This window comes from Filicampus tigris, chromosome 14 (assembly GCF_054856515.1).
Source record: "Filicampus tigris isolate MCC_2025a chromosome 14, RoL_Ftig_1.0, whole genome shotgun sequence".
NCBI classification, from domain to species: domain Eukaryota; kingdom Metazoa; phylum Chordata; class Actinopteri; order Syngnathiformes; family Syngnathidae; genus Filicampus; species Filicampus tigris.
Window position 1 is genome coordinate 23,024,786 of NC_141230.1, and position 13,041 is coordinate 23,037,826.

A 13,041-nucleotide genomic window follows, 5' to 3' on the forward strand; every position below is an offset into this window, starting at 1 on the left:
AGCCAGGAGCAGAGGCAAGAAAACGTGCCTGACATTTACTGGCACAAATCCCACCACTGAACGTTTGTCTCCTTTTTAATTGGACATTCCTGCAAATGGACCTACGGGGCCGTGTACTTGATCCACTTTATCTTTTCATTTGCACTCTGTCTGAATAATGTCTTGGAGAAAGAATAGACGTCTTCTTCTGTGGTCCTACTGCATGCTCAGTAGGTCATTGTGAGTTTAATGATCACTCTTTGGTAAACGATGAAAACGATGCCATGTGTTGTTCCACTGTGTTCGAATATCAAATATCTGTTGGAAAATTGTGATCCCGTTAGCCTCGATGCTAACATGCTAGCAAGTCTCAATGCAGCGGTAGTAGCGTCAACCTAAATTGCGAGCAGCATCAAACTTATTTGGGAAGAATTGTTCAGTATTTGTTGAAGTTCTGCCTTTTTACAATGACTTGTGTGCTTTGGCTATTGGCAGGAGGTCTGGGTTCCTGCCCCCCATCAAGTCAGGGAAACTAGATTCTATGCTGCATATTGGCTTTTGTGTGTAATTTTATGATTTTTTTTCTTTTTTTTATTCACAATTTCCAAACCAGGTGTCTCAAAATTACTCCGTTTCTAGGAAACGAGTCTGCGTCAAGCAAATCTTAAAAGTATGGCTTTCGTCACCGTGACGGTCGGGGGCGGAGCTTGGGGCGTTGCAACAAAGCAAATGACTCGTTTGGCAAAAAATTAACTAGCAAGATTTTTTTTTTTTGTGTGTGTGTTGTTGGCTTCTGAAGACATGCATGGATTAGCTAACGGCATCATTTGGCTGCACGCCAGGTGTTTAGCCCAGCGACGTGAGTGACGCCAGCAAGTGATGGGAGACAAACGATGTCTCAATCATCTTTACTTTTTCTCGGCTCCGTGTTTATGTCAGTGACAGGTATTGGCTCTGAAGTCTTGCTTGAGTGTCACACTTAACGTGCGTCGCCTCTCAAATTCTGCACATGCAAGTGCATCAAAGTTTTCAACTACTCATTAAACCATTGACTCTCTGTCGCCGTCCGTTCATACCAGTAACGATACGCAATTGCATCAATTCATACATAGCTCAGAAATACCATCTGTTCTGCTGCCTGCCATGGTGTGACTGCAAAATGGCTGACACTTCAGATCACAGATCGCAACAATAGAAGGAGGTCCCCACCGGTGGCATTAGTGGAAAAGACACCTTCGGTGACACAGACAGACCTTTCATAAAAGCAGCAAAAAACAATCGACTCCTAAATCAGTAAATTGCACTTGTGTAAGTTTCCATGGGGAAGGCATATTACGCATTAGGAGAAAAATACTTCCCTGTATATCCAAAAATGAAATCCACATCTTCAGGAAACTTGTTGCAAACCATGTACTCAAAAAGTTGGGTTGAAATAACACAATTTGGGCTAAAGAAAAAATTGACCGATCCACTATTTGGGTCAATTTGACCCACTTCCTTGCATTGTTTTGTACAAAACAGTCCAATTTCAAGGTTGTTTTTTCTTTCTAAGCTACCCATTTGGGGCTTGTTTTCAATAACAACCCAGAAAGTTTGGTCAAATTGACCCAAGTAGTCGATAGATCCATTTTTGACCCAAAAATGTGTTATTTTCAACCCAACTGTTTTTAGTACCGTAAAGACACATTTGGCATTCAAAAGTGTGAAAAACATTGAGAACTTTTTTACTTCTGGACAAATTTACCTTGTGAATGATAACTGCCAATAATTCATATCGGTCAAATGAATTGGGTGTTCAGAAAGAAATGTTTTTTGCACTATCTTGTGGCATTTTAAGGCATTACAGAAAGGGCACCAAAAAGGCAAATAGGTGGGATTCCCTTTCAAAAATAAATAAATAAATACATTTTTTACAAAAAACCCATGCGTGTATGTTGTCTCTGCTATGCGCGTATATTGTCTCTGCGGAAGACAAGGTTTGCAAACACAGGAAACCAGCATAAAATAACGCCGTTGAGACAAAAACAGAATAGAGTTGAACTGGCCAGGTCGTCCACGGTCCAAGAGGACAAGGTCAGATGTTGAGCGCGTTCGGAGAAAAGTGTCGAAATGACAGCCACAAAGCAGGCCAAACACGAGGGGGGCACATCAGAAACCAGAAGCACACGCAGATTAAAGGGATTACCCCCTTGTCACGCACCCTTGGCGCCCCAAAATAGACCATCTAATCCCCCCACCGCCCTTCCCAGCACACATCGTCATCAGGACCCCTGTGGAGAACAAGGTTTCAAATTACAACTCGGTGAGGGGCTCGGAAACTGTGCGCGCTCGCACGCGCGTGGCATTTATCCCTGTCAACTTCTTTTTGTCCCGCGAGTGTCTCGGCAACCGCATTGTGAGGAAAATACAAACGATGACTCCATCTTGCAAGACTTGAGAATGAGAGGTCCAAATGTCTCCGGTCAAATCAAGGGTTTAGCCAATTTTGGCACGGAGGCTTTGTGTATCTGAAAGGGAAACACTGACACCATGTGGGGAAAATGTGGTATTGCATATAAAGGCATTTTTACCTTTCTGTTGGTCGAATTCCATTTTCAAAAGTTGCATCATGTGTTTCATCTCAAACGGCGGAAAATAATCACAGATATAGCATGTGAATGATGGCTAACTTTGGGGAAACATTTTCAGAAGTTACAGCTGGCACAGATGGTCAAAATGTTGGGCCTATTACGCCTCACTAAGCAATCCGCGGAGAAGTAATTTGTAATCTAACGTGGTAATTTTTTGCAGCCAGTTCATTTGTATGAAAGCAGTCAGTATTGTGTTAGACATTTTCAAAGGTCGTCATCTGGGGTCGGCTGCAGGAAAAGCACGAAAGGATCCCCCTGGGCTCCGGGGACCAAAGAAAATCGACACGGTGGGCTTGAAGCACTTTATTGAGCCAACGACACCAAATGACAGCCGATCGTATCGAATTAGCCGAATTGGACCGAATCAAGTGCAAGAGCTTGCACAAGCCTGACCAGACTTTGCAAACCCGCTTCTCAAGGGAGGTCTGGCCAAGGAAACAAAAAACAACAACAACAATACAGCAAAGATACCAAGAGGATTTTTTTAAAAACGCCATACTATACATTAGGGCTGCTCGATTAAGCGATTTTGAACCGTAACCGAATTTTCTGGATAAAACGATGTTAAAAACGTTCAAATCGGCACGTTCGATTTTGTTACTTTTGGTGTATCTAAGTGTAGCCCATTTGTACTTTCTGTATTGTGTTCTGAATGTGCGTTCTCTTCGTATTTGTACTTTCGGTTACTCTTCTCTTCGTACTAAGATCTCTGTTTTCCGGTGGTTACTTCCGTGTTTGTCATGTGGTCACGTGAGTACTAGCGCGTTCAATCCAATTGCTGAAATGCGGAAGCGATTGTCCGCCGGCCGAGGAGAAAGTGACGCATGTGCGGGATTGTTTGCTGCAAGAGACGACCGACTATCTGAGCCGACTACCGAGTGATTGAGGAAGTGAAGTGGAGCTTATGCTCAACTGACGAAATTGGCCAGGTCGATGGTGAGCTGGGAGCCCAGGATTGAAATTTAGAAATTGCCTGGAATAGAACTGAACCATTCTGAATCATCCCTGCTCTGGTCGTGCTGGTAGGAGGCTGCATTTTAGCCAGCCGATCCCCTTCATTGAACTTAAATTGACTGGCATTTTGAGTTCAAAAAAAGAAAAATTAAGTTTAAATAAAAGACATTCAAAATACTTCATTTTTCATTATGTTTTATTTTACAAAGAAATCGTAATCGTAAAATCGGGTTTGAGAGAAAATTATCGGGATTTTCTTATCAGGCAAAATCGAACGGCCCTACTATACATGCTCGTTTTTTTCCCCAAAACACCTTACTATACATGGTCGGGGTTTTTTTCACACAAAAGTTTTTATAAAAAAAAAACACCTTATACACGGTCGTTTTTACGACCATATGGCCATGTATAGTAAGAGATTTTTTGTTAAAAAAATGACCATGTATAGTAAGGCGTTTTTTGTGGGAAAAAAAAGAAAAAAACGACCAATTATACTAAGAAAAAAAACGACCATGGAGTTTTTTTTTGTTTTTTTTTTAAAGCGACCAAGGCGTATTTTGTAAAAAAAAAAAATTAAAAAAAAAAAAAAAAACGACCGTGTATAGTGAGACGTATTTTGGAAAAAAAACAACAACAGTTTTCTTTACCCTCTCTGAAGTTCATACAATACAATGATCAGATCTGGGCAGCTTTTCCATACTCGCGAATGCTCTCACCCAAGACGGGGGAGGGCAGAAAAGCGGCACGGTCTAACATGCAGCCCTCACATTTATGCCGTCTTCAAAATCTAAACATAATGTGGGTTGGTCTCGTCCCCGGCTGGCCCTGCCTATGGGGCTGATCTTCACCAGCAGGTCCCGTGCTCGGATCAGGGCACTCAGACTTTGAACTGATTATGCGATGTGTAATTCACAATTTGGTTTTTGGTTAACCTGTTGGCTAATATAAAGCCATTCTTATAGATTCAGATCCCTCAATACATTCAGTTTAATAGTATCTCAATTCATGTCTTGTGATAAAAGAGATCATAAGATATTACGAAATATGCAAGGTCTGAACACTTCATTGTTTTTTAAAATGTGATTTTCATTGTGGGACAGCAATTTCAACCAATTCGGTAGAATGGCTCATATATAATATATATAACATATCACTTCAGTATGTGATGAATATTATTTTACTTTTAGGGAAATCCCACATTCATAAGGCAAAATTTGAGAATTCTTCTCCGCTCCTGACTGTTTTTCTCTTCATGTACTGTCCCTCGTTATGAACAAGAAAAGTCTACATATGTTGACACATTTACTGAAACCTTTGCTTGTTGCCCCTGACCAAATTGAGAACGTGTTTTAGAGTTGATTCTTTGTGAAGTTAAAAAGAAAAAAACTCATTTATGTGTCTTTACGTCATGTATATTAGGTATTTGTATAATATGCCCATCCATCCATCCATCCATTATTTATATTGCTTGTCCTCACAAGGGTCGCGGGGCCTATCCCAGCTGTCATCGGGCAGTGGGCAGGGGACACCCCGAACTGGTCGCCAGCCAATCGCAGGGCGCACAGAGACGAACGAACACACACACACACACACACTCACAATCACACCGTGCATGTTTTTGGAATGTGGGAGGAAACCGTAGAAGAATCCCACGCAGGCACACTCCACACAGGAAGGCCGGTGCCGGGATCGAACCCACGACCTCCGAACTGTGAGGAGGACGTGCTAACCAGTCGATCACCGTGCCGCCCTGTATAATATGCAATTTAAAAAAAATAAAAAAGAATAAAAACCTTGCGCTCATGACGTCGCCAGGAGACTGCGGCTTTGCTCGTTTTCCAGCTAGCCTTTTATCACCCTCCCGTGGGTCGCAGGTGTGCCGGAGACTGTTCTTCTTTCCGTGACTTTGTACTACATACAGTGTATTCCACATGATCAACCCCACGTCTGACATTTCAGGGCTGCCAAAAAGCAGCAGCTGAGGTGGAAGGATGAGTTCAACCTTTGTAAAATTGTCTCTCTCTGCTTTTGGTGGCGTTTTGTTTTTCAGGGGGATTGCAAAACGATGCATGCATGGGAAAACTGGGAATTTTGAAAAGTTGAAAAATAGTCCCGTCATATTCATTTCATCAATGAGACAAAAACACTTCTCATTTGAGCTGCTTTTTTTAATTATTCCCCATGTGAAATAGTAAAAGCCATACATACAATACAATATGGACAACGTTCTCTTTACACAGTGACACGTTCTCGCAGTCCAACGATTGAACGGGGGGAACCGGGGGAGGGGGCGTCATACTTTACGTCCAATCCACTCCGCTTTGCTCAACATGCACTTGTTGTACATTTCTCCTTAAAGTCGTCGTAACGCCTCGCATGCAGCCACTTGTTCATACAGACCTTGTAGAAAAATGTATTTTCAAGTGCGAGATCTCTCTTTTCATGGTCTCGAGTGCTTAATTTGGCGCAGGCCTTAAAGCGAACGCACAACGAATCGGTATCTCACTGCCAGATACAAAGAAAACACACCAGTGTATTTTTTTTTTGTCCCGTTTTTTCTTTTTAGGTACAGCTCGTTATTCCAGCTCAAGATGGATTTGCGAGCACACAGGCCTTGTTGTTTTTGTAATGATGCCTGTCTGCCACAAGAGGGCAACCACCGACTGGACCACTGTTTGTTGCCCGCTCTTGATTGAGCCAAGGCACGATTTCGTGTCTGGAAAAAGATCATGGCACGCCTCCAAATGGACACAAGTGTTTAAAAAAAAAAATAATAAAAAAGTTTGATTGCTAGGAGAATTTGCTTACCCGTTTTGAATTGTGGGCCTGATTGATTGAACGCAATGTCGTTTGAAACGTCACTGACGGACGTTCTGCCATCGGGTTGATCAATTTCATTCTTCCGCCTGTCGTGACACGTCAGTGCCACAGATAGATGAAGAAAAAAAAAAGACATTACGGGTCGGAAATAAATGATTTTGGACCGACGAATCGACATGTCACACCAAGGTGTCGCTTGGGAGACGTCACGAGACCAACCAGACGGTTTGTGATGCTGATTTTGTCATACGCTGCATCAACTTCAAAAGTGGACGCATCATTTCCACTGCAGCTAATTAAGTGCTCGACTTGGACAATAAGGATCATGCTGGCATTTCTTTACAATAACTCAATGTTGGGCTCATACAATCATGTCAAACGGGATTATTTGATGCGGAAAATAAGAGTATTAAAAATAAATCACTGATACACTCACTTTATTGTTGTGTGTATATGTGTGTGTATATATATATGTATATGTATATATATAAGTGTATATATATATATATATATATATATATATGTATATATATATATGTATACATATATGTGTATATATATATATATATATATATATATATATATATATATATATATATATATATATATATATATATATATATATATATATATATAATCCTGTTCATTTCAGTCATCTTTTTACATATTCATGTAAGTGGGCGCCGAGCAACAAAGCAAAAAATAAATATTGTCACTCTTAAGTATTTTTATATATTCATCTGTATATATATATATATATATTTGTATAGCTTAGGGTGTGAATGTATAGTTTTTGCCAGCTGGTGCAGCGCTATAAAGAGATTTCAAGCAAAACAAAAGATATACGCAACAACAGTGTCATGGCACAGTGCTTTTCTCTAAAGCCCCTTACACACATACAACATACCGGTACTTTCTTTTTTTTTGCTTACCCTTGCGTATGATAAAAATAATCAAACATGAGCTGTACATTTTTGCTTGATTTTGAGCTTTCAGTGACAAGGGCAGCACTTCACACAAATGTGCCTTTTGGCTGTACGACTACACTAAACAAGTCTCAACACAAGTCATCGGAACTTTGCACATCCCTTTCTGATATTTAGGAAATCCTGAAATGCTTTGTTTTTCCTAGTTTTTGTTTTTGTTGTTGTTTTTTTTTAAACAAAAAAAAAATGTTTTATAAAAAGACCAGAAGTCTTCGAAAAACAGTCCTGCCCATGAAGACAAAATATTTACATACAGCACATAAAAAAAAAGAAAGGAAAAGAAAACCCAGTAACATTGTTTTTTTCACAAGCTGTCAATGGTGTCATTGACCGACAATATCAGTACATACAGAATGAAACAATCCAGCAGCCACATTCGTCTTTTGACTAAAGAATACTTCCAATCTTCCCACCTGTCGCGCAAGCCCTGACCACTTTAAAAAAACAAACAAAAAAAAAACAGTCTTTGGTTGAGCACTCAAAAGTTACGATTTTCAATCGGCCAAGGTCACACACAACACTTGACTTTTTTCTTCTGGCATCCAGACGTGACACGACAGGAGAACATTGTGGCAACGTCCAAAAGGCTCATTTGTGGCTTGACCATCATTCCAGTCAACCACTTGCACGTGTGAAGCTGAGCAAATGTGGCGCACCTTCCTGAGACATCGCAAAATGTGCCCTTTCTAATTTGGTTCTCGTCAGAATGAAATACTCAGCGGCCAACGGCAAAATGAAATCCTCCTCTGCCCGTCCATTGTCTTTCGTCCGGCCACAAAAGAGCATTTTGTGCACACGTCATACAGTCATATCCTGCACATTTGCTGTGCCCAAATCAAACATTCGCCTATTTGCGTTTTTTGTTTTTAAACTTTCTTCAGCTACTCATGTTCTTTTGAAATGCCCCAAGTTGCCACTAGATGTTCCCAAAGCCCAGGCCAATAGAAAAGAAGTAGCCAAGAAAATATTTGGAAGTGACGAATCACTTGAGAAAAAAGCTTTGCATGTTCGGGAGGAGTTAAGTTTAGCCTGGGTTGTTATGGAAAGTCTTTAGCGCATTTCTGGTGAATTTTTTTCCTCCAAAATGGCATTTTCTGTACATTTATGTTTGAGGTTGTAACAAGAATTTTGAATGGAATTAAAGATCATCGCTCGTGGTCTACTTCCAGGTTAAACATATAATTCAACTACTGATTACCAAATTAATTGACAACTATTCTGAAAATGGATTTATCATTAATTCACCTTGTTTCAGTTTGGATAAAATAATGTATATATTTCACAACACACTGCCATTTTTTTAATCCGATTATTTGATGGAATGACCTAAAAATATAGGATAGCTGCAGCTGTTTTACACTGAAAAACATTCTTTTTGAATCATCTGGATCATTCCAGGTTCATTTTTCGAAGTAGACTATACATCTACTTAAAAAACGACTGCGGTTCCTGATGATTTTAGCACTTGATGACATAAAATTGAGGAACAACCCACCCCGACATTTTTTTTTTCAGTGTATGCCACAATTCCTTCTTTTCCCGCCCACGTGACGTCTGGGTTGAAACAAAGTGTAAACATTTTGCATTCACGCCAACCAAACGTTTTTCCCTTCCAGGGAGAGAGCCAAGGCCCCTCCCGTCCCGTCGTCGCGTCCAGCTCCGCCCCCTTCCGCACATCCGCAGGTCCACTCGGGAGTCCGTCCGAAAAGAAAAGCGCAAGCGTGATGCAGGCGCGGCACAGCCACAAAAATGCGCTTTGACGCCAAGAAGCAACACAAAGTGTCCACCAGGAGAAGAAGTGTGTGCCCGTGTGTCGGTCAAAGGAGGCAAAGAAGTAAGCAAAGGCGTTTTGGGTGTTTGGGAAAAAAAAAACAAAAAGCAAAGAAGTGCCGAGGGTAGCTTGAAGACGCTCATGGCTTTTGCAAAGTCACCATCCTGGTGACAAAGTTGACGATGGCGCCGGCGGGCTGCTCGGGGTCCATCTCGGCGAAGAGGTGGCTCACGTTGTCCGTGGTGCTTCCCTGTTTGCGCGCCACAAAACCAAACAACCTGCAAACACACGGCGTTAATTGCCACTGACACGCTGTTTGGGCCACTGACAACAAATCTGCCACCACTTACTTGGCTGCGCCCCCCTCGGGCTTCTTCCACCTGCAAAGATTGCAATCAAACGTTAGCAACTTGTGGAGGACATTTGGCGAAAGAAAAACGGCACCACTCGCACGCACGCACGCACGCTCACTGACTATGAGGGAATGTGTGGCAAAAGCAAGATTTTCGGCAAAAGAAACATGCCAGGGTGCCTAAAGGGGTCCAAAGGCTAGGGGCTAGTTTCTAGGGGACGATTTTATGCCACTATATAAAAAGATGCAAAATCATTCTCATACAAGACAATGCAAAAAAAATAAAATATATATATATATAAGGGGAAGGGGTGCATGAAAAGTTTGAAGCATCAGAAAACATAAAGGGAAAAGGGATTTTAGATCATTTGTTTTTCAACATTGTGCCCCCACTCCCTGTGAAAAACACCCATTTTTTTTTTTATGTTCACGTTAACGTCTGTAACGCGGAAAGCCCATTCACGCAAAAATAAGAAACATGAAACAAAAAGACACACAGGAAGTGTTCTTCACAGGACGGCGACGTTATGATCCATTGGCCTTTGGGAAAGTATCCATCCCGCGACTGGAATTAGGATGTGGACTCACTTTCTGTCCTGAGGGTCAATATCGCAGAAGGTGACCGTGCTGCAGGGGTAGTGGCGTCGGAAGAAAAGCCTAAAAACAAACAAGTGCGGCGTCAGTTACGGGGGAAAAAAAACAGCCGACTTCCACTTTGGACGCTCCTGCGAGGTTGTTTTGTTCGTGGGTCAGTGTCACCAACTGAATGTTTCGTAATCCAAAAATGCAATGAAAAATACAAGAAGACCCCCCGCTGTGCCCCCCCCCCCGCAAAGTCTGAAAAAAGGACTGAAGGAAAAGTGCGGCGAGCGTACTTCCTCTGGTTGTCGGTCAGCGTGATGCCTTGCGAGGACACCTTGAAGTGCACGACGGTGGCCGGCGACGGACAATCGGCGGCGGCCAGAGTCTCGGAAATGGCCTTGGCGATGGCCTGGGGGCCCGTCAGCGACTCCATGTCCACCGAGTTGACGTAGAGCACGTTGCACGCTGCGAGTCAAAAGGACAGCGGCGAGTGAGTCAGCGAGCATGTGAGCGAGCGACTAAACAGCCGTTGCGGCCACTTTCGCTTTTCGGGTCATGCGTGTGCATGCGTCGTGTGACGGAGCCCAGGTCGCCAGGCTTTTTTTTTTTTCTCAAGATGCACATCCATTCAAATCATTCCACAAAAGAGTGAGACAACAGCGGCTCTCAAACCTATATATATATATATATATATATATATATATATATATATATATATATATGCCTGGTCAAAGCCTAATGACGGGTACTCAAAGAGTGAATACTCATACTGGTATCGGTCTGAAAACAAGTGGGGTCGAACATCCCTCGCCAAAAGTTTGAGAACCCCTGTTATGCAAGCCTTGTTAAGAGACAAGATGAAAAGTCAACTAGGAAGCACTTGATGTCATTTGCACACCCAAAATGTACAAAGCGCAGACATGTAGGATGCGCATTCCGGGTGGAGGTGCACGAAAGGTGCACCGGGTTTTACCGTGGGACTCGGCCGGGGCCCTCTGCACTGGGATAACAAAGACGTCGGCATGTCAGAGCCATTGCGAGAAGCAACGATTAGCACAGACTGTACGCGGCGGCGGCGGCGGCGGCCGGTGTCTGCCATGTACCTGCTCCTTGTTTCAGGCGCTCGGCCAGCGGATTGCTCCTCACAACTTGGGGCTCTTCCTCCACAAGATCTGCAGGGCAGAAGCCAATGATTAGGAGGTTATTCGACCTTGGTCATCAGTACAAACAAAAACACGAGGAATTGGAGGTGCGAGCAGTGACGAAGGGGCCAAATGTTGACGCCAAGCCCCCCTCGCGTGACGACAAGGGCCGCCTCGCCGACTCGCAGCCCAAATCCGGTTGCCTCATGGTGGGCGCGAACCATGGAAGGATTCCCGAACTGGGAGCGCTTCGCTCCGACCGTTCGCAAAGTCCCAGCGTTGTTCGCAAAGCAGTTTTGGTGGGACCAAGCTTCCTCCTCCGACGAGAGAAAAGTTTCCCTTTTGAGTTCAAAGTGGCTGACCTTAGGTCGGCAGAATCCTGATTGCACCTTCCACCTAAATGTGGTGGACGCCGGGAGCAGACATTAATTGCCATGACGACAGTCCTTCTTCTTCTGCTTCTGGCGGTTGGCATATACTTTTTGGTGAATGAGCGCCACCTTGGCAATCATGTATGACCACTACTTCTTCTTCTCGACTTGTTCCATTTCTTTTTCGACTGTCTTTTGGCAGTTGGCAAATGCTTGCGGTAGAAAGGAGGAAAGTCAACGCGATTAAGGAACGGGCATACGAGCTCTAATTTCTCTCGACGCAAGTTGCACCCGGGTCGGAACAAAAAAGTGTGTGAAAAATGCGCGACTGTATCGACGCTCGAGCGTCCCTCGCCAACCTGTGGTGGGGATGAGCAGCTTGCAGGGCAGGGCCAGCGGCGTGATGGCGTGCTGGTAGACCAACGCCGACAGACAGCCTGGAAGCAGACGCACCCAAAAAGTGTCTCGCTCGTCTTTACGCGGGGAAATCTGGAATCCCGCTCGCGACACTCTTGCGTGTCTTTGAGCAGCGGGCATGTTCTGGAGGCAAGTGTCCACTCACCAAAGTAGGGCTCATTGGGGCAACCCTTGAGTTTGACTCCTTTGGGGCTGCTCTCAATCAGGAAGTGGCGCACCAGCTCATTGGCCAGGTCGCCTGCAAGGACCAAGAGCGACGTGAGCAACAAACGGGATCGGCGTCAACAAATCGCGGCGTCGACAAATCGCGGCGCCGACAAACCGCGTCTCCGCTCGTTGCCCACCTTTCTTGTTTGGAGGCGCCGAGGGCGGGGGGGAGGCCACCTTCATGGCCAGGCCGTAAGCCCCCTTGAAGGAGTGGCTATCGCGGATAACGAAGGCCCCGGGTTGGCGTTCTCTCAGCACGCCGATCGCTGCAAGGCAGTTTGGCACGCTTCCGTTGATTGATTTCTGTTTTTTGTGCGGTTTTTTTTCTACTCCTCGCTTTGGACGTGGCGTAGCTGACCTTGCTCTCTGGATATGTCGGGCTTGTACCAGAACTTGGACGTATCTTGGACAAACTTGACATTCAGCCTGCTCTCGGGACCGCCGTCTGCAAATACACGTGACAGGCGACAATGCAAACATCGAAATTTAAGGGGGAGTCACACTGCAAAAATCAGCTATCATCGAACCTAGACTTCGAAAAAGTCTTTCTGATCTTGTTCTGGGAATAATCTGCTCTGCAAGAGCAGAATTTGTAACATTATTAATGTTGTTTTAAGATTATTTGTCCTTTACGTCTTCATTTTTAGATCACATAATTAGTTCATTTACATGCAAAATAACATAAATTAGTGTCTCCGTTTGATGCTATAGTTGATGTTTTCAGAGAAGTTTTAGCTGGAAAAACCTGTTTCAAGAACCTCCTAGTAACTACAAAGTGGTGTACCAATACCAACACACTTCATTCAATCCCACTTTTTGTTGCACTCCAG

At 43.7% G+C, this 13,041-nt stretch overlaps 1 protein-coding gene across 11 annotated transcripts in view; it reads right to left on the reverse strand.

Moving 5' to 3' along the window:
- Positions 1–7,092: 7,092 nt before the first annotated feature.
- Positions 7,093–13,041, reverse strand: part of tns1b (tensin 1b) — a 93,247-nt gene continuing 87,298 nt past the window's right edge. For 10 of the 11 annotated variants that reach the window (XM_086051202.1, XM_086051194.1, XM_086051196.1 and 7 more), the window contains 10 exons: positions 12,570–12,656; positions 12,349–12,477; positions 12,150–12,242; positions 11,947–12,024; positions 11,178–11,246; positions 11,048–11,074; positions 10,368–10,539; positions 10,081–10,149; positions 9,491–9,520; positions 7,093–9,418 (listed from right to left, as the gene is read on the reverse strand). In XM_086051202.1, the coding sequence (XP_085907328.1) occupies positions 9,280–9,418; positions 9,491–9,520; positions 10,081–10,149; positions 10,368–10,539; positions 11,048–11,074; positions 11,178–11,246; positions 11,947–12,024; positions 12,150–12,242; positions 12,349–12,477; positions 12,570–12,656 (893 nt within the window). In that variant the 3' untranslated portion in view covers positions 7,093–9,279. The remainder of the gene's footprint in view (positions 9,419–9,490; positions 9,521–10,080; positions 10,150–10,367; positions 10,540–11,047; positions 11,075–11,177; positions 11,247–11,946; positions 12,025–12,149; positions 12,243–12,348; positions 12,478–12,569; positions 12,657–13,041) is intronic. The other variant, XM_086051203.1, reaches the window with a different exon arrangement.